The following is a 20,871-nucleotide window of genomic DNA, read 5'->3' on the forward strand; positions in this document are numbered from 1 at the left end:
CTGTGTACTTGGCAAATAAAATAAACAATTCTATTATAACAAAATATTCTATATTTGCATAAAATATAATGGGAATGTAGACATGGACAGATTAACAGATGATATAAATATTAATTGTAAAAAATTACAACAAAATTAACAATCATTTATACACAATTTTCATATACGCAGACAAAAATTACAGACCATCTATACAAAATTATTATGAATTCACAGACCATGAAAACTAACCATGCATTCACAGATCTTAGATTTACTCATGTAAAGAGGCTACAATATAAATTGATCTTAAAAATTTACTTAACAATCAAACTCAGATATATTAACAGATATAAGAAATTATACTGAACAACAAAAACCTCACACAATTAGATATAAAGGCTGCTTTAGAACAATTTGGCAACCTAGAAAAAGCAACAAAAATACACTTGTCTGAATATCAATTTTTACAGTGGTTTTGTCATTAATAGCTGTATAGGTATAATTATATCAACCATTAAATCAAGAAAAGTCAAAATATTCATAAAATAAAAAAATAATAAAAATAATAAATGTTGATTAACACTCAGTTTTGTACAATGTCTTTATACTGCAAAATAAAGAGGTTGTTTCTAAAATGAAATGACTTTTTTTAATTTACTTTTTGACTTTTTTGAGGAAATTCAATGGAAAATACGAGGAATTTGAAGTAAATACTGAATGGAATAATTTGGTTTGTAAATTAAAGAAAAAGGTTGTCAATCACTAAACCTTTTTGCCACTGGATTTGTCAGATAAAAAAGGAATTATATTAAGTATATCAATATAAACAACAACCTTTTTGATGCAAGTATGTTGACTTTTTTTCTACAGAAAAAAAGACGGGACTTATTTGTTGTAAATTTAAAGCATTCCTTCTTTCCAAAACAGAAAGTATATAATGATAAGACTTATATGTCCCTCCCCCCACTTTTTTCTTGTTAGGAAATTTATAATCATTTCTTCCACATGCCGAAAATGTGTTAATATATCAGCCTTTCATAACAAATAAGCGATACAACTGTTTATGATAAATATCCTGATGTTTGGATCATCATCTATAACATGTTCTTCTGATTAGTCTAGAGGCTGAAAGAATTAATTTTATGATTTCAATCAATTATCATTATTTGTATAAAAAAAAAAGCTTTCCTTTTCAAATTTTTCAAATTCAAACTTTTAGAAATAAGATTTTCATTCAAACCTATTATATGGCACCCACAAAAGGCAAAAAAAGACAGTTTGACATTCAGTCTGTGTAGGAAAATTTAAATATAACTTTGGTTTGTAAAAAATATCAAAATAAACTATTATGAATCTCCCTGTTTAAGTGTCATCTAAGTTGAAAGAGCTCATTTAATTAAAATAAAATGAAGAAATGATCAAAATGGTAGTGACAAAATAATTTTATAGAATTACTTGAACTATGCTTTGATTTGAGGAGAATAAAAAAATAGTAGCAATACATAACAATGAGACTCATTCAATACAATAAATACAATTTTAGCAGTGAGAAATGTCATGGTGATAGGATCACAAATAATGATACACATAAAAACATCAGTTTAATGAAAGATTACACACTCACAATGGTAAATGATCAGTCTAAAGATACAACAAAGGATGAATGAACTTCATTACAATAAATAGGTCTTCTCCAAGAATGTTTTTAAAGCTTAAGACTAGAAAACTATTCGATTATTAATATCTGGTTTAAAAAATTAACTTTGTTAATACTGGTTTTATTTTTTCAGCAGTAAAAAATTAAATGTTAATAAACTCATCATAGATACCAGGACTAAATTTTGTATATATGCCAGACGCGTGTCGTTTCGTCTTCAAAAGACTCATCAGTATGATATTCCTGTAAACTTTAATGCTAATTAAAATAAAGCTATGATTCACATGTCTGTACAACATATTTAATACAAATCATGTTATCAAGACCAATCCCAATATGTTTATGAAAACATTCCATGAAAGAGTCATTTTTTATTTTGTTGTCCTTTAATGAATGCAGTATTGATAGCTAATCTTTGACAGTCCTTGTTAAATATGTTTACCAATGAATGCAGTATTGATAGCTAATCTTTGACAGTCCTTGTTAAATATGTTTACCAATGAATGCAGTATTGATAGCTAATCTTTGACAGACCTTGTTAAATTTATTTACCATTTTACACTGTTCCTTTACTTTTTGTGTTTTATTGCAGTGCATGTAATGATTTTGTGTCATGGATAGATAAGCTATATCCTTTGGGTTTTTTTTAAATGGTTTGTAACTTGACATATCATAATCACACTTTTTTGTGTTAAAGACTGTATGTTGACTTCAAGGTATCATAGTCTTTCATGTTGGGTTGCTGTCTCATTGACTCCCTTTATTCATATCTGCTACACTAAGACTAGTATGAACATGAGTTGAAATGACGCTATCATTCAAAATGAAATATGTTCAAATGATTGTCATTTACCAGATGAAAACAAAAAACATGAAATAAAATATATGCGAAGAAAAATCTAACTAATTAATTTTTATTAAAGCAAAATTAATAAATGTAACAGCAAAACAAAATAAAAATCTAAATTCCCTGATATGTCATATTTTGGTCAATGTTGTTTAAAAATAAATCTTAGAACAATAATTATACTTATAACATTTAAAGATTTGGATGATGTTTTTAATTCAATTTCTAATAAGAACATATATTTCTAAGTCATCTAAGACATCTTCTTATTTTTATATACTTAGAAGTTCTGATTTGGTTTCCTTAAAGATAAAATAATAAAGAGACATAGAAGGGAGAAAAATATTGAATTCTTTACAATTCTTTTACTTTTGCACTACATTTTTATCATCTATAGCAAAAGTAGTAAACATATTCCATAATGTTTTTATGATTTAAATATATATAACACAATTTTCAAAGTTTGTTAAACTTTTTTATTATATTTTTTTTATAAAGTCAGTTTGCAGGATATTCTAACATTTTCAATTTTCCTTAATTAGAATGAATCAGGGCGCTATTATTGAAACAGGCAAAATTATTTTAAATAAAAATTATTGAAATAAAAATTTCTCTTTCTTAGCAATCTTTTGGTTCTCAAATATTAAATAAGATAATAGTTGTATTTTCACACATCATTTAAAAATGATTTTGGCTCGTTCACTAACCACTGATATTCCTCACTGTTGATGTTTGATTGTTTTCTATGATTATTTTGATTGTCATGTATCTAACAGAATTAGGTCTATTATCAACATCGACCATAATGTACAACTTCAAAACTTTACCAAAACAATCCTTCAAAAAATAAGAAATGAATACATAGACACATCCAAAGATAATTGAAAAATGGACCATAGTCAAATTAAGGATAAACAGATTTTCAAAAATGGGGAATTATTTTTGTCAACTCCATTATAAAATGTACAAAACCTCAATTGGTTTGCAAACATTTTATGTTTCATAAAACTGGGTAAGAAACTGCAGAAAAATTTGTTTACATACATGCATAATTGCTGAAATTTGCTATCTTGGCAACCTGGCCAAAATTAATCTCTTAAAAATGCCTGGTTTTTTTTTTTAATTCAATCATTGTGTTTTCCAATAAAAATATACAAAACTCTAAAATAAAATTTGCAAAAATCACTCATTTTCTCATAAAGTCTTGGGCTAAACTGTATATAGTATAAAAAATATAGATTTTATAAAAGATGAAAAAAAAAGAGATTACTTAAATTGTACAAAAGAATAATACATTATTACAGATCAACTTTTATATTAACAGAAAAAGGAATATGAAATTTTATTAAGCCCCTGGAAAAACAAAATTCAAAAAGTATGATATATATATAATAATGCCCTTCAGATGTTCATATTAAGAAATTAGGCTGTGAGATATCACATTTATATTTCAAATGACATTTCTGCACTAAAAGTGAACAGAAATTATCAATAATGTTATAATGAAATAATAAAACTTGTGAAAGACTGAAGAATCTCACAATTCTAGCCAAATGGTAGCTCTTATAAAAAATTCTCCTTTATAAATGAAACATTTCATCCACCAGTTCTAATAAAATGCAAAATACTGGTTATTTATATGAAAATCATGAAAGACAGGTGAACTGATGATTGCAAATACAAAATATTTTAAAATGTGGAGCCTACAAATTAAAAGAATCTATAAACTATTGTGTTTTACAAAAAATATTCACCGTTTTTGGCCCCAAAATTGGTGCATTTATATCATCAATATAAATACCAATTGAAAAAAATAAAGTACTATTACCTCTCAAAAAACAATAGTAGATGTCAATATTTCATCATAATTGTGGAGTAATAATTTTAAACTTGCTTGATAAAATTTTTATTATATTGCACTGAATGTGAAAAATATCAATAATGAATCAATATTAATTACTGGACAGGTTTAAAATGCACAAGTCTACTACATCCAAAAATTACTATATAATCTATAATGGCTTAGATTTATAAATCACTGATGTCTCGATCACTAAGCTTAGACAAACATGTGCTAATCTTGAACAGTCTTAGAATTTTCTATCATCTACTAATGATCTGAATTTAGCAAAAATAATTGAATAATATTTCCCAAATTTATCAAACACTACTATCATGATTATATGCATGTGTATCCCCTAGTGATGACAGTTGTTGTTAAACAACCCTTACAAATCCTTCATTAAAGCACTGAATTCCCAATCAAACATAGCCCAAAACTAAAATGCAACATGATACACTTTCTCTAAGTCTTTCTGTACTTGATTCTGTTTCCGACAGGGTAATCTCCTTTTGTCTACTTTCTGTTTTAGGTAAATCATCTCCCTTTCTAAGTAATGACTAGTTTGCTATGATTTAGTCTTCTTAGTATCTCGCACTACTTCAGTAACTCCTCCTAGACGTACCCTAAATTGTTTTGTACCCCAAAATATTGTCTGAGGCCGCCAAATAGCCTCAAAATAGGTTACAGTTCTCATAAGTTCAGTAACAAACCAACAGAACACAAACTTCCATTTTGAAAATATAAGTGGACCATTCTGAAAAAAAAAAATATATAGATAATCTGTGTTTTAACAAACAATGGTATATTAAGGTGAATGAACATACATCATTTTTCAACATTTTTCAATGTGTTAAAAAATTTCTGAATACAATTCATGAAAGGGAGAAAAGTTAATGTTTTCAAAATATTGATCAATAATTTAATTTGCATAACTCATAAATGGAACATCAAGGCAATCAAAACTTTGAATTGACCTTTTTTACTATTCAAATTGGGTGGGCTAATACAGTTTCTTCTTCTATTTGTATATCTATAGAACAGGATAGACAAGAACAAACAAATTTAAAAATAACAAATATGAATGGTGAAAATACTTGATCCTCAACTATCCATTCTGTCAGATAACAAGCTTTGTATATAGAACAAGAATGTGTCCATAGTACACAGATGCCCCACTTGCACTATCATTTTATATGTTTAGAGGACAGTGAAATTTGGGTCAAAAATCTAATTTAGCATTAAAATTAGAAAGATCATGTTATAGGGAACATGTATACCAAGTTTTAAGTTGATTGGACTTCAACTTCATCAAAAACTACCTTGACCAAAAACTTTAACCTGAAATGAAGCAAACAGACGAACGAACGGACCTGCAGACCAGAAAACATAATGCCCCTCTACTATCGTAGATGAGGAATAAGTAGATGGGGCATAAAAATTAATCCACAATAACATATTTGTTAGTCAACTTACCTGGTACCGTTTCAGTAGTATATAATCTGATGTGAGGCATAAAGTGAAATGGAACAGCAGGAAATAAGTTACACTAATGCTGAAGAAATGATTGACACTTAGACTAACTAGAATTCCTAAAGGAATCATGTCACCTAACGGTTCTAGAACACCACTTGTAAATGTCATCATGTTAAGGCGTAACCTCAGCCATCTGCAAATAAAATAAGAACAAATGATTCATTAGATTATCTTGACCCCAAGTAAAGGCTACATATTTAGACTTTTTCGTTATTATTCTCTCTCCTAATTTCTAAACAATGGGATCCTTTGTCTTGTTATCACTGTAATTTTTTTTGAATAAATGGAACTGCAGCTATTGCACTCTGATATCCCTGAAATAAGTATCACAACAGAATGCATTGAGTGTGTAGGTAAAGGTAATATCTTTGGTTAGTTTGCTTGTTAGATGATCCATGAAGTCTTTTTATGTTAGATGTACTACACTCAATTAAGAGTAGACTAGTCCGACAGATAACCAATCTATCTGTCTGTAGGACTAGACTACTCCTAAAGGAGGGTAGAATACCTCACCTAATAATGAGTTCACTGTTCAGCTAACAAGCAAGCTAACCAAAGATTCTACCTTTACCTACACACTCCATGCATTCTGCAGTAAATAAATATAAGCTGATGACTGATGGATGTAAAAACACATCACAGGGTATAACATGCTCACGTAAAGTTTGATTTCAAATTTTTAGAAAACCTTGACTTGTAGTTCTTGAGAAATTATACCAATGGCATGTAGAAACCAAAATAAATAAAGATACCAACCTGACCATTCTATCCTTGTAGAAACAAACAGATGATGAGGGAATATTCTGTTGAGCTGGGTAAGCTGACATTACTAACTTGTAGCCTCTGTAAAATAATTGGAAAAGTATAAACAAATATCAATCAACAAATCTCATTAGAGACAGTAAACGAAATTGTGACATGTCAGTAAAATACCTTCCTTATATTCTATATTATCAATGGTTTTCTTTAAAATCCAGTTTAACATATCTTTAAAATATTCTGTCACAATGATAATTTGGAATAGAAATAATACAAGGTGAGGTCTATTCCATTAAGTATGTGGGAGGTTAGAAAGGGACTTTCAAAATATCCCTACAACCAAGAACCATAATTTAGAAAATTTTACAATATAAATGGTAATAAGACACATACTGAAAAAAGTCCCATGAACCATATTCAATAATTAAAACTTCCCTTCCTACCCTCCAACATACATTTTGATATAATAGCCTTGAATATAAACAAGATAATAATTTAAATAAAATCTTAAGTAACAACAATAATTTCAAAGAAGTTTGAACTCTGTGAGTGGAAGGTGCGTTTGAAACTAGTCTAGATCAACTAGGATTGTCAGTTTTCCTTTCAAAGGTCTTGGTTCTCTCTTGCCAAACTATTTTTTTTTCCTTTCATAAAAGTGACTGCCATAATATAGCCAATAGTACTGGGTATTTAACACCAACAATCAATCAAAGGATTTTCCTGTGTTTTATTTTTATTTTCAAGATTTGTTCAAGAAATAATTGAAGGTAAATATTGATAAATATGAAAAGTTGATATTGTGTTACATCAATGAGTACTTACTTTTCATGTAATAATGTACATAAAAAGAAATCTTCAGCTAAGTATTTTCCAAAGTAGATCAGTCCCCCTTGAGGCTGACATTCCTCCAGCACAGGCTTCTTAAACAAGTATGACATCCCTGTACAACAGCAAAGGCCTAAGAAATTAAACGCTGGATAACAGCGACCAATTATACAACCAAAATGTACCTGTAAAGAAGGAAAGATAACAAACATTTGATAATGTATAAAACTTAGTAACAATAAGATGGTATGAATGTCTTTTACTGTCAGGCATCAAACGGTCATTTTCAGCTACCATTAGCATCAAATTGGTAATTATTTTAGTGTGATTCATCAACAAGTCCCTGTGATTCCTCAGAGGTCTCAAATTATAATCCTTATAATTATTATGGAAAAAATATAAAGTTATTTGTTAAATCCGTCGAATTTTTTATCATCTAAAAGAAAGTGTACATTTTATTGTATTGCACCAAAAATTACTGTTACAGTCATTTGGAAAAATCGTTATTTGTCATGAAAGTATCCCCATTACAGCCCTCAAATAATCACTCAAAAATTTATGATAAAAGTTGGATTATTTTACACTGAAATATTCAATTATGTTTCTTTACTGTTCCTGACATTTTTTCAAACTGAACTTCCAAATATTAACACAGAAATCTAAATATGAGGTTAAGTTACAAAGTAATTAGTTGCTTCAATGATAAAAAAAAATAATATGTGCTCTCATATTGATTTTAGTTATCTCCCTTAGATGGTACCTTGTCAATAGTTCCAGCAAATCCTGGTAAGTCTGTATAAAATGGCATCTGATGGACTAAGGCTACATCTGGTTTCTGAAGCTTGCAGGACATATCCATGATTATATCCGACGAGGCTGTGAAAAAAAAAAATATTATCAATACAATGTGATAGTTGCATATTTAAAAGATTCATATGCTAGCTTTTCAAAGATCTTCCTACGATTAAATAATATGTTTTTACCACAAGAATTCATGTGTGTTTGTTTTGTTTTTTCCAATATACTGTTAGCATTATCATAACATCTAAGAAAGATCATTGAGGAAATTTTTGTAATCTCTATGTCATTTTAACAATTTACATAATTTTTGGGTATAATCATTAGCTGCATTCATCAATAGTACAAAAAACTTAATATTTTTCCATCTACATAATTTCCTAAAATATAATAAAAAAGAATTTTGTATATAGATCAAGGTTAAAATGTGTATACGATAACACATGTGTATGTTCTTGTCAAAAATCACAAAATGGTGTATTGCAACAGACTTGCCATCATAGGGTGTATTGTATTGGAAAATGAAAAAATTTCAAAACTGTAAAATCAACAAGTTTTTTCTTCTTTTATCAAAAGCTTGATATTTAGTTTCAATTACTGAAAAAAAACCTTCAGGTTTGAAAAATTTGTCAGACATACAATATAGCTTATTCATAGTTATATCTTTTTTCTAAAGGTATCAAAATATATTACACATACCTTTAATTCTACTGGTACTGACCCAGATAAAATCATATTTAGCATTCCAGTAACCAGGTGCCATATTGTTGACCATGGGATTTACACAGCCTGGACCTCCACCTATAAGAGTAAAATCATGTAAAGTATTAAGTTAACCAAGTCCTACATTGCATACCAAGAGGTTTACAACTTATGCAATTTGTTGTGAAAACCCTGCAAATTTTATCTATGAAGTAAGAACATATAACAAATTATTATATAGACCTTTTACAATACAGTACACCTCATTTGACGCTTTTCATTTTTAGATATCCATCTGGAAGAAATATTATTTCTCAATAAAAAGAAGGTATGCATCATAAAGCCACCTGAATTCAAATGTAGCAAAGTATTATAAATTCACTCATAAACATACTTCAAATAAGGTATCAGTAATAATATGCAAACTTAATTTCTGATCTGAATAAAACCAGGCTACAATTTCCAAATCATTTTTCAATAACATTTACATAATATTTCTATTTGATTAAAGAGTTTGAGACAATTTTTGCAATTCAGGGGCTATTATGGCTATTATCACACCCCTTCATATACACTTTTTTTTAAACAACCCTGTTGATAATAGAACTGTGAGTGAATTCACAAAAAGATACCCCTTTCATACAGGAGACTATTACCACCTCTAGTTAATTCTATTATCTCCCCTTTACCATGTGGATTCAGGATTCATTTTCTGTTTGCACATTCTCTGATAATGTTTTACAACTGTGTAAAGTTTCATAAACATCTGTTTGTTTATAACAAGTTGTACTTACATTGTAGAAGAGAAAATTGCCAAATAATGTAATAATGCAGTAAGTAAATTTCATTATGCACTTACAACATTGGAAAGACCCCAAAACAGACATGTTTATTCCTATAACCACCATAAAAATTTGATTATAACAGCTCTGAGCCTATATATCTTTGCCATAAATATTTTTCATTGCTACAAAAAGAAACATTTTGATAACAAGAGGCTGTCACAACGACAGCAAACCGGATTTATTAATATTTATTTGTGTCCTGGCAATATCACAAGAACCATTGCTGATGAATGGTGAAAGTGAAAATCGTCAATATCAAATTTGACCTCCATTTTGTCATCAGTATCAACATATTAAAATTTGAAAAGCTTAGATTGAATGGTTCATGAGTAAATGCAACAACTTGAATGGAAATGCCATTTTACAATCTTTCAAGAACCATAACTCCTGAACGGTAAAAGTCAAAATCGTCATTATTGAACTTGACCTCTATTTTGCCATCAGTAACAACATATAAAAATTTCAAAAGCTTTGGTTGAATGGTTCATGAGAAAATGCACGGACACGACTGGAAACACCATTTTTCAATCTTTCAAGAACCATAACTCCTGAACGGTAAAAGTCAAAATCGTCTTTATTGAAGTTGACCTCTATTTTGTCATCAGTAACAACATATTAAAATTTGGGAAGCTTTGGTAGAACAGTTCATGCGTAAATGCACGGACACGACTGGAAACTTCATTTTTCAATCTTTCAAGAACCATAACTCCTGAACGGTTAAAGTCAAAATCGCCAATATTGAACTTGACCTTCATTTAGTTGTCAGTAACAACATATTAAAATTTTAAAAGCTTTGGTTGAACGGTTCATGAGTTAATGCACGGACAACATTTGATTGCCGCCCGCCCGCCCGACTGCCCGACCGCCCGCCCGGCCGCCCGCCGTACACCTCAAATCAATAACCGACATTTTTGTCACAAAAATCCGGTTAAAAACTAATGTCATAAATTACCTGTGAACAATGTACAATCGACCTGTGGATATTTCTTCCTTAGTTTATTTACAACAGGTATAGCTTCATCATCATCAGTCTGTGTACACAGTAACAACTCAAACTACAACAGAAATTATACATGTTATGTTAGTACTTCTGATTTCTGGTATCAATTAAAAAATATCTAAAAATAGTAATAAATAATTGAAACTATGATCTGACTCTCTAGACCAACTTTAGCTAGAACAATATACACCTTATAGAACTTATGTCAAAAACAAGTGTGACATACATGTAAGTTAAACAAAAAAGTTGTATTCTCAATCTATGTGTTTGTTACTAATAGGAGCTGCCATTTCAAATCAAAAATCAATGTAATTTCTTCCATGATTTGTTGAGGGATTCAAAGATAAATTATGAGGTGTACAATGGCATAGTATGGTTAAAATTCTCAAAAGTTTCAGTCAAGTCTAATATCCACATCTTAATCAAGTTTATTTATCACCCATTTGAGCTTTGGTATAAAAAACAAAACTTTTTAAAGTGAAAAAATATGAAAAGAATATTTACACAATTTTTGATAAGGACACAATAAAACTCTTTTGGTTTTACCTTTGGATAATTGAGACTAAAATGACTTTCTAAGTTTTCTACCAGTAAATCATCAACTCCCATTAATGGTTTGACTATTGATACCCCTGGTAAAGACTCATGTGACAATAATGGCTCCTCCTTCTTGTGGAAATGGAAATGCCTGCAAATATATAATAATAAACAAGTCATAATATAAATTTACAATCTTTATCTTTCTTTTTTAATACATTTACAAGAAAGCAAGAAAATAGAATGCCATAATTGAATTCAGACCAATGAAGAAATGAAATCATGGAATCACAGTCTGGTTATAAATAAACAGAGAATGTGTCTATGCACTAAGCTTGTAATTCTAATGCAATTATTTTATATCAATGGTTTTGATTGGATGACAGTTAGCGTAAAATTAACTATCTCCTTGTCTGTAACTAAGGAAGCCGACATTTTGAATTGCTGAATGTATTGACATGTAATTTCTACAATAATAAGCCAAAAAAACTCACTTGTTGTAGCTAAAAATCTTCTTTTTATCAAATTTTATTACATTCTGAACCGGCACAAAAGTCAGCATACGCCCGGTGTTTATGTTTGACGCCGGCAGCATACCTATGACGTCACCTAGTGTAGGGACCAAAAAAGATAACATATTTTCGCGGAATTTTCTTTAATGAAGATTTTACACTAAAATAATGATTGAAATTTAATTATGAACTTGTTTTGCATTAGAATAGAGATAACTGTATTGTATTTGAAGCTTTGCGGACGTCCATCGGTAGTTTCACTGTCGCAAATACCCGTTTACCTGTCTCCGCTCCGCGTCGCCAGGTAAACTTAATTTGCGACAGTAAAACTACCGATGGACGTCCTTAAAGCTTCAAATACAATACAGTTATCTCTTAAATATGCAGGAGTTAACTTCCTCATATAGATGAAGGATTTATAAAGTGTTACTCCACATAATTTCAAACTTGATCTGATTTGATTTTATGTGTTTTTAACATCCCTTTTGGGCTTATTTCGTGGCAGCCAGTTTTTGTTGGTGGAGGTAGCCAGAGTGCCAGGAGAAAACCACAGACCTTCGATAGGAAAACTGACAATCCTTGTCAATTCAGATTGAAGTCAAGTGCATCGGCATGAGAGAGGATCAAAATTACAATCTCAATCAGTGTTGACCTGCTAGTGATTACAGTAGTATCTAATTAGACCAATCGGCCACCAAGGCCCCTTTAACTTGATCTATGTTTTGAGGTAAAAAGCATTGTGTTTATAAGTTTGATTACATTTAGTAGAGATGTTTTGAGGTAAAAAGCATTGTGTTTATAAGTTTGATTACATTTAGTAGAGACAAACTAAATTTAGAGAACAAAAACCCATTTTGAGGACCGGATGTACGGGACAGACAAGGGTAACACTTAATTACCCCTATGCTATGACAGGAGCATAAACTTTAATGCACCATTAAAGGAAAAGTAAAATATATAGACAATAGCTGTTTAGGGTCAAATATCAGCTGTATTTGTACGAGGCTAAGAAACAGGTGTTATGCGAGCTTTAGTGAGTTATTACTCCTGTATGAAATTCTTTGAGGCCCACGTAGTAATATTAAAATCACACATTTAGCTGAAGACGGGTTCGCAAAAAAAGAAACTTGAATGGTCAATAATAATACATCGCTCAAGGTGAATAATTATCTATTTGAATATAACAACTAATGTCAACAGTAAAAACAAGTAGCTAAACATTGTCCAATTTGAAACAGAAGTGTACGAGTTGTCCTATGCTTTCAGGCCATTCATTAGGAGGCGGTACCCGGTACTTTTACCTTCCTATGCTATTGACAAGTACCGCCTAAATGTAGAAATTTTTATATAAGATATTCATGGAATAAATTGAAAAGTACCACCTAGAAACGTGGAAAGTACCAGTCAACATGAAAGATAATGAAACCCCTGTGCTTTAGACTTGACATTCACTAAACATGCAAGCTGAAATTGACATGGTTGATTTTATTACACAATCATACACATTCAAGTTTTGAAAATGGTCATCATAGAAAAGATTGCTGTTCATTTGTGTATGTTATAAAACTAGAGGCTCTAAAGAGCCTGTGTCGCTCACCTTGGTCTATGTGAATATCAAACAAATGAAGCAGATGGATTCATTTCAAAATTGTGTTTTGGTGATGGTGATGTGTTTGTACGTCTTACTTTACTGAACATTCTTGCTGCTTACAGTTATCTCTATCTATAATGAACTTTGCCCAGTAGTTTCAGTGGAAAATGTTAGTAAAAATTTACAAATTTTATAAAAATTGTTAAAAATTGACTATAACCCTTTCCTCCATAATGTCGCCTTTTGACGCCACCCCCTTTACTCCATAATGACACCTTTTGACGCCTGTGTAGTACCTCAGTTGAAATACTTTGATTACAAAGTGTCTGCTTCAGACTTTATAAAATTTATATCCAATATGAAAAGGATATTCATAAGAATATCTGACTTGAATTTATTTGATGAAATATTTGTTTTTCGCAATTTGTTTATACTTTAAAGCATATTTTTAGCATTTTATTGAAAAATCCTACGCGAATCAAGTATGCAAAAAAAAAAAAGTCAATGGAGGAAAGGGATAAAGGACAATAACTCCTTAGGGGGTCAATTAACCTTTTTTAGTCATGTTGACTTATTTGTAAATCTTACTTTGCTGTACATTATTGCTGTTTACAGTTTATCTCTATCTATAATAATATTCAAGATAATAACCTAAAACAATAAAATTTCCTTAAAATTACCAATTTAGGGGCAGCAACCCAACAACGGGTTGTCCGATTCATCTGAAAATTTCAGGGCATATAAATTTTGACCTGATAAACAATTTTACCCATGTCAGATTTGCTCTAAATGCTTTGGTTTTTGAGTTATAAGCCAAAAACTGCATTTTACCCCTATGTTCTATTTTTAGCCATGGCGGCCATCTTGGTTGGATGGCTGGGTCACCGGACACATTTTTTAAACTAGATACCCCAAAGATGATTGTGGCCAAGTTTGGATTAATTTGGCCCAGTAGTTTCAGAGGAGAAGATTTTTGTAAAAGATTACTAAGATTTACGAAAAATGGTTAAAAATTGACTATAAAGGGCAATAACTCCTAAAGGGGTCAACTGACCATTTCGGTCATGTTGACTTATTTGTAAATCTAACTTTGCTGAACATTATTGCTGTTAACAGTTTATCTCCATCTATAATAATATTCAAGATAATAACCAATCAAAGAGCAGATTGCTCTGAGGGATACGATTGCCATTGTTTCATTGACACATGTATGCATGTAGCTGGATAATATTATTTTCAAAACTAATTCAAATGACAAACAGACATGTTACAAAATAGCCAAACCCGGATAAAAGTGTATGAACAATGTAATTAGGTCTATTGTGTTTTATTTTTGTACTACTGCAATACCAAGTTTACTTTCCACAGCAGTCACTGACTGACTCAGAGTGAGAGATGTCAGAGAAGGTATTTTATTTCACTCATTGGTTATTATATTTTATTAAGTGTCTGTTAGCGATGCGCCGACGTATAGTCATCAATGTGCTGATGGATCGTCGTATGATGTAGATGTAGATTTCAATTCGTATCTTATCACCTTTTTTCCTACGTTAATTCTAGGAGGAACCCCATTCCTAACTCTTTAAATATTTAATGTCCTTTGGGACAGTCATCATGGCTCCTTTCCGTACACATTTATCGGTTAAAATTGCATTCGTTTTTAATATAATACGACGTTTATTGACAGAACGAGCTAATACTCGACGTCTTGTTTATATTCAGAATTCACAGAAGTTACTGCCGGAAGGGAGACAACTCGAAACGATAATATGGAAGACTCCATTTCGCCTGAAGGGGTGTTCTACGATGTGAAATATATTTATTTTAATCTAAATGATGCATATGATTTAAAATTATGCAACAACAATAACCCTCAATAGCAGACATACATAGAAAAGATCCCATGAGTTATAAATTAATTAATTGAGTGGGGAATCCAGAGTAACCATTCAATCTAAAACCCCTTAAAGTCAAGAAAACTATACGCATGCGCATAATTTCCAAATCAAACCCTGGGGCAAGATATATTAAATGCTTATTAAACGACCTAGATGGTTCTCAATTTCTTTATGGAAGTACAATCTCAAATATCAGTTTCATATAAACGGTAACATATAAGAAAAACTCCACTTCAGTTCTTATATGACAGAAATAGATTTATCGGTATTCAGAGAACTCTCGCATTTTATCAAAACTGGGAATTCCCTCTGACGTGTTTCTAAATTTATAACTACACTAAATATAAATACTGCTTAATTCTGATTTTCCTTGTTATTAAAAACACGCATCGAAGTCAAGGGAATTATCAAACATGAAGATTATGAAAAGAACATTATAGGAAAGTTGATTAAGTTCAATCCCTTTGTTTGTTTTTACCTTTAAAAGCAAGACAATCATAAGAATCTGAGATGTTCCTTAATGTTTAGAATAAAACGATTGACGTCAGGGAAATTGCTCTGAGCCACCGGTATAAGTCTACAGATTGCTTGAAAGCAATCGTATCCCAAAAAACTGTAAAATTTCCTTAAAATTACTAATTCAGGGGCAGCAACCTATCAACGAGTTGTCCGATTCATCTCAAAATTTCAGGGCAGATAGATCTTGACCTGATAAACAATTTTACCCCGCCAGATTTGCTCTAAATGCTTTGGTTTTTGAGTTATAAGCCAAAAACTGCATTTTACCCCTATGTTCTATTTTTAGCCATGGCGGCCATCTTGGTTGGTTGGCCGGGTCACCGGACACATTTTTAAAACTAGATACCCCAATGATGATTGTGGCCAAGTTTGGTTTAATTTGGCCCAGTAGTTTCAGAGGAGAAGATTTTTGTAAAAGTTAACGACGACGGACAACGACGCACGACGCACGCCAAGTGATGAGAAAAGCTCACTTGGCCCTTCGTGCCAGGTGAGCTAAAAATTGATGTAATTCTTATTGCTCTAAAGAAATGTTAGAAAACAAACCGAACGTATAATAGTAATCGTTAATTTGAATAAAGTCAAACAATACGTCATTGGAACGCAACTGCAATACACATTCTGAGGTCACGCAGGTTCATACAATACTCAGTCCAGCAGTGAGCGGAACTTGAAAGCGATATCTGTATAGTACACATATACAGCATACATGTATGTATAGTATACAGATAGAGCATAGCGATATTTGTAGGGCTGTATCTGTATAGTAGGACACCCAATTGCAGGATAAACAGTAATACTAAGAGTCTTACCCTCCTATATGACATATTGATATAACTACAATGGCAACTGCATACACTATCAATGGCAAGATGGCCAAAATAAAGGTTACATAGGACCATGTCTGTTCGTCAAACCAATACATCTGAAAACATAAAGGTCAAAGGTTAAAATGATTACACAAAACTTGTCCACTTTGTATTCTTTAATTGAAAAATAAATAAGACATCATTAATATGTATAATTAGCTAAAACTTGACCATGCCTGTAGGTTAAACTGATCATATGACTAAGTATGTCAGCAAAAAACAAATTACCCTTGGTCAGAGGTCAAGGTAACATACAAAGTGAATGAAGTCATCTCCTGTACATACCTTAATGATGAGATTTTTAATCATTTATAATGAAATAACTATGATCCTTGGAACAGAATATAATGTCAGACTTAAGTTGTGACAAATCTTTTCAGACAAGGGTAACAAATAAGTGAGTTCTTCAATGGAAACTGATACAATCTCAAGTTTCTTCATTTACTAACAATAATTTCATATGGAAATAATGTGATAAAGTGTTAATTTTTATTAACTACAAATTTCAAAGGCTTTTTTCTCATTAGATGACTATTTTTTCAAAAGTTTTTCTTCATGGAGCTTATCCTCTATTAAAACCCATTCTACGAAATACATTGTATTCATTATACATCCAACCATACACTATAATTCAATATTATCAATGGTAGCAGTTACTGTTGGTTTATAGACCAATCTTAACTAGTTCAGTTGGGTTTTTTTATGAATGAGTTACACTGAATGACCTGAGGTCAATCAGTGTATATGACATATTTTTACTGCAATAGTCATTTAAAAGTTGTAAAATGAGGATTTAATTTCATAACACCATTGAAAATTAAATGGTGGTTTTCCTTAACACAAGAATATTTTAAAGGGTCAGCAGGCAGAATAAAAAAAAATCTTTTATTTTTTGGTGAAAATTCAAACAAGGCACAAGTGGAACCCTCTGCCGAGATTTTTTCTGATAGGAAATTCTTTAAAAAAAAACCTGTTTGCCATTACATTTTGATTTATATTGTGATGTTAGCTTATTTAAACTAAAAGAATGACAAGTAAAGCATTTTTAGGAAAATTAATATCAGACCATTTTAAAAGAGCCTCAATTAATAATTGATAATTGTCTTAAACAAGAGTGCACATGCTGAAATGTCTCGCCTTCTATACTAATCATTGATATTATGTTGATAGTGCTAAGTATAAAGCTAAGCTTTATAACAACTGTCACATAAACTTAACATTAACCAAGATAACTAAACATAGACCAATGAACCTTGAAAATGAGGTCAAGTTCAGATGAACCATGCCAGGCAGACATGTACAGCTAACAATGCTTCTATACAACATATATAGTTGACCTATTACTTATAGTTTAAGATAAATAGACCAAAACACAAAAACTTAACACTATGCAATGAACCGTGAAAATGAGGTCACAGTCAAATAAAACCTGTGCAACTGACATAAAGATCATAAAATATTTCCATACACCAAATATAGTTGACCTATGGCATATAGTATTAGATAAAAAGACCAAAACTCAAAAAATTAACTTTGACCACTGAACCATGAAAATGAGGTCAAGGTCACATGACATCTGCCCGCTAGACATGTACACCTTACAATCCTTCCATACAACAAATATAGTAGACCTATTGCATATAGTATGAGAAAAACAGACCAAAACACAAAAATTTTAACTATAACCACTGAACCATGAAAATGAGGTCAAGGTCACATGACATCTGCCTGCTAGACATGTACACCTTACAATCGTTCCATACAACAAATATAGTAGACCTATTGCATATAGTATGAGAAAAACAGACCAAAACACAAAAATTTAACTATAACCACCGAACCATGAAAATGAGGTCAAGGTCAGATGACACCTGCCAGTTGGACATGTACACCTTACAGTCCTTCCATACACTGAATATACTAGCCCTATTGCTTATAGTATCTGAGATATGGACTTGACCACCAAAACTTAACCTTGTTCACTGATCCATGAAATGAGGTCGAGGTCAAGTGAAAACAATCTGACAGACATGATGACCTTGCAAGGTACACACATATCAAATATAGTTATCCTATTACTAATAATAAGAGAGAATTGAACATTACAAAAAATTTGAACTTTTTTTTCAAGTGGTCACTGAACCATAAAAATGAGGTCAAGGACATTGGACATGTGACTGATGGAAACTTCGTAACATGAGGCATCTATATACAAAGTATGAAGCATCCAGGTCTTCCACTTTCTAAAATATAAAGCTTTTAAGAAGTTAGCTAACACCGCCGCCGCCGGATCACTATCCCTATGTCGAGCTTTCTGCAACAAAAGTTGCAGGCTCGACAAAAAGAGTCTTACTCTTTTTATTTTGTCTGTTTAAAGGGAGAAAAATATTGCGAATACGTATAAATTGTCTCAAACCTGTCAAACTTTGACCTTACATAATGAATGAGAATGTGAAGAAATCAGGAAAATAAATGGCTGTGAAGTAGACTAGAAAGGATTTAGCATCAGTGGCGGATCCAGAACTTTTCATAAGGGGACCACTGACTGACCTAAGGGGGGGGGATCGCTCCAGTCATGCTTCAGTGATTCTCTATATAATCAACCAAATTTTTCCCACAAAAGGGGGGCCTGGGCCCCCAAGGACACCCCCTCCCCCTGGATCCGCCTATGAGCATGTTTAACAAGAATGTGTCCATAGTACACTGATGCCCCACTCGCACTATTATTTTCTATGTTCAGTGGACTGTGAAATTGTTGTCAAAACTCTAATTTGGCATTAAAATTAGAAAGATCATATCATAGACATAGTGAACATGTGTATTAAGTTTCAAGTTGATTGGACTTCAACTTCATCAAAAACTACCTTGACCAAAAACTTTAACCTGAAGTGGGACAGATGGATGGACAGACACACAGACCAAAAAACATAATGCCCATAAATGGGTCATAAAAAGTATACATGAAAATAAGTTGGTTTACAGTAACTTACAGCAGAGAAACGAGAAACATTAGCTATACTCCAGAACTGTGACTGTATACCAATGTTGCTGTCTATATCATACAATTTCTTTGTAGCTACCTCAGGGAAGTAACTATAGGTATCAGAAAGTCCAAAGTACATACACAACCAGGCAAATATCAGAGTTACAGTAGGTACTCCTATACACTGGAATAACAATACAGACATCACTGAAAAGAAAAATCAACAATTATAAACTCAACTTAATAACTTAATACTTATAACTGCTTAGACAAAACAGAATTACATCTCTTTTCAGAACTCCTCTCCTGCCAATTTTTACATACATACAATATGATTTACACATTAGAACCTGCTTAGAATGAATTACGTAATTTTAAGAAAATGAGCATGCATGTTAAGTTGTAGAGTGTAATTTAAAGATCTGCAGGTAATTCTTGTTTCCTGATTTGAAATTTTAATCAATGACATGTATAACCATTGGTGAACAGAGCTGCATCTGTTTTTAGACTTATTTTTCTGTCATTTTTTTTTTTTACATGTAAGTAAACCAATTAACAACTTAGCCATTTTAAATAGGTGTAATAGGGAAAATGAGCATGAATGTAAAGTTGTGACATGTTAGCTGAGCAATTTGCAGTTATTCTTTTCCCCAAATATGAAATCTCCATCAATTACATGTAAAAGCAGGACAAACGGACTAACAGACTAACACAGATAATTGGACAAACGGACTAACAGACTAACACAGATAATTGGACAAACGGACTAACAGACTAACACAGATAATTGGACAAACGGACTAACAGACACACAGATTAAAAAACATAATATCCCTTAGTGGGGCATAAAAATAGAAAAATGTAGCTTTCTGTAGTCAATTATAATGTTGTGTTAAAGTAAAATGACATATGTACTGACAGACAAAAGGACAGACAGACGGACATTGATATACCATCATACGTTCCCTATTCCACAGGATATAAAAAACCATCAATTTAGTAGAATATAAAAAAACCTATGGAATGGATACAGATTTGTCGACGCAATCCAGAAGATTTCATATAACTTAAAGCGATTAAAAGATTATTAACACATTAAAATTAATCTATAGATATTTGATCCTCTCTCATAGTTTCATTTCATTATATGCTACATACAGGATTTCCATGG

General features: G+C 31.4%; 1 protein-coding gene across 6 annotated transcripts in view; it reads right to left on the reverse strand.

The window, feature by feature from the left end:
* Positions 1 to 2,270: 2,270 nt before the first annotated feature.
* The window catches only part of LOC143071873 (ceramide glucosyltransferase-B-like), a 37,482-nt gene continuing 18,881 nt past the window's right edge, over positions 2,271 to 20,871 (reverse strand). For all 6 annotated transcript variants that reach the window (XM_076246504.1, XM_076246505.1, XM_076246506.1 and 3 more), the window contains exons 3-12: positions 19,708 to 19,907; positions 16,661 to 16,773; positions 11,338 to 11,479; positions 10,744 to 10,846; positions 8,944 to 9,045; positions 8,207 to 8,322; positions 7,444 to 7,631; positions 6,619 to 6,705; positions 5,803 to 5,995; positions 2,271 to 5,083 (exon numbers count right to left, since the gene is read on the reverse strand). In XM_076246504.1, coding sequence (XP_076102619.1) covers positions 4,895 to 5,083; positions 5,803 to 5,995; positions 6,619 to 6,705; positions 7,444 to 7,631; positions 8,207 to 8,322; positions 8,944 to 9,045; positions 10,744 to 10,846; positions 11,338 to 11,479; positions 16,661 to 16,773; positions 19,708 to 19,907 — 1,433 coding nt within the window. In that variant the 3' untranslated portion in view covers positions 2,271 to 4,894. The remainder of the gene's footprint in view (positions 5,084 to 5,802; positions 5,996 to 6,618; positions 6,706 to 7,443; positions 7,632 to 8,206; positions 8,323 to 8,943; positions 9,046 to 10,743; positions 10,847 to 11,337; positions 11,480 to 16,660; positions 16,774 to 19,707; positions 19,908 to 20,871) is intronic.

The sequence above is a fragment of the Mytilus galloprovincialis genome, chromosome 4 (genome assembly GCF_965363235.1).
Source record: "Mytilus galloprovincialis chromosome 4, xbMytGall1.hap1.1, whole genome shotgun sequence".
NCBI classification, from domain to species: Eukaryota; Metazoa; Mollusca; class Bivalvia; order Mytilida; family Mytilidae; genus Mytilus; species Mytilus galloprovincialis.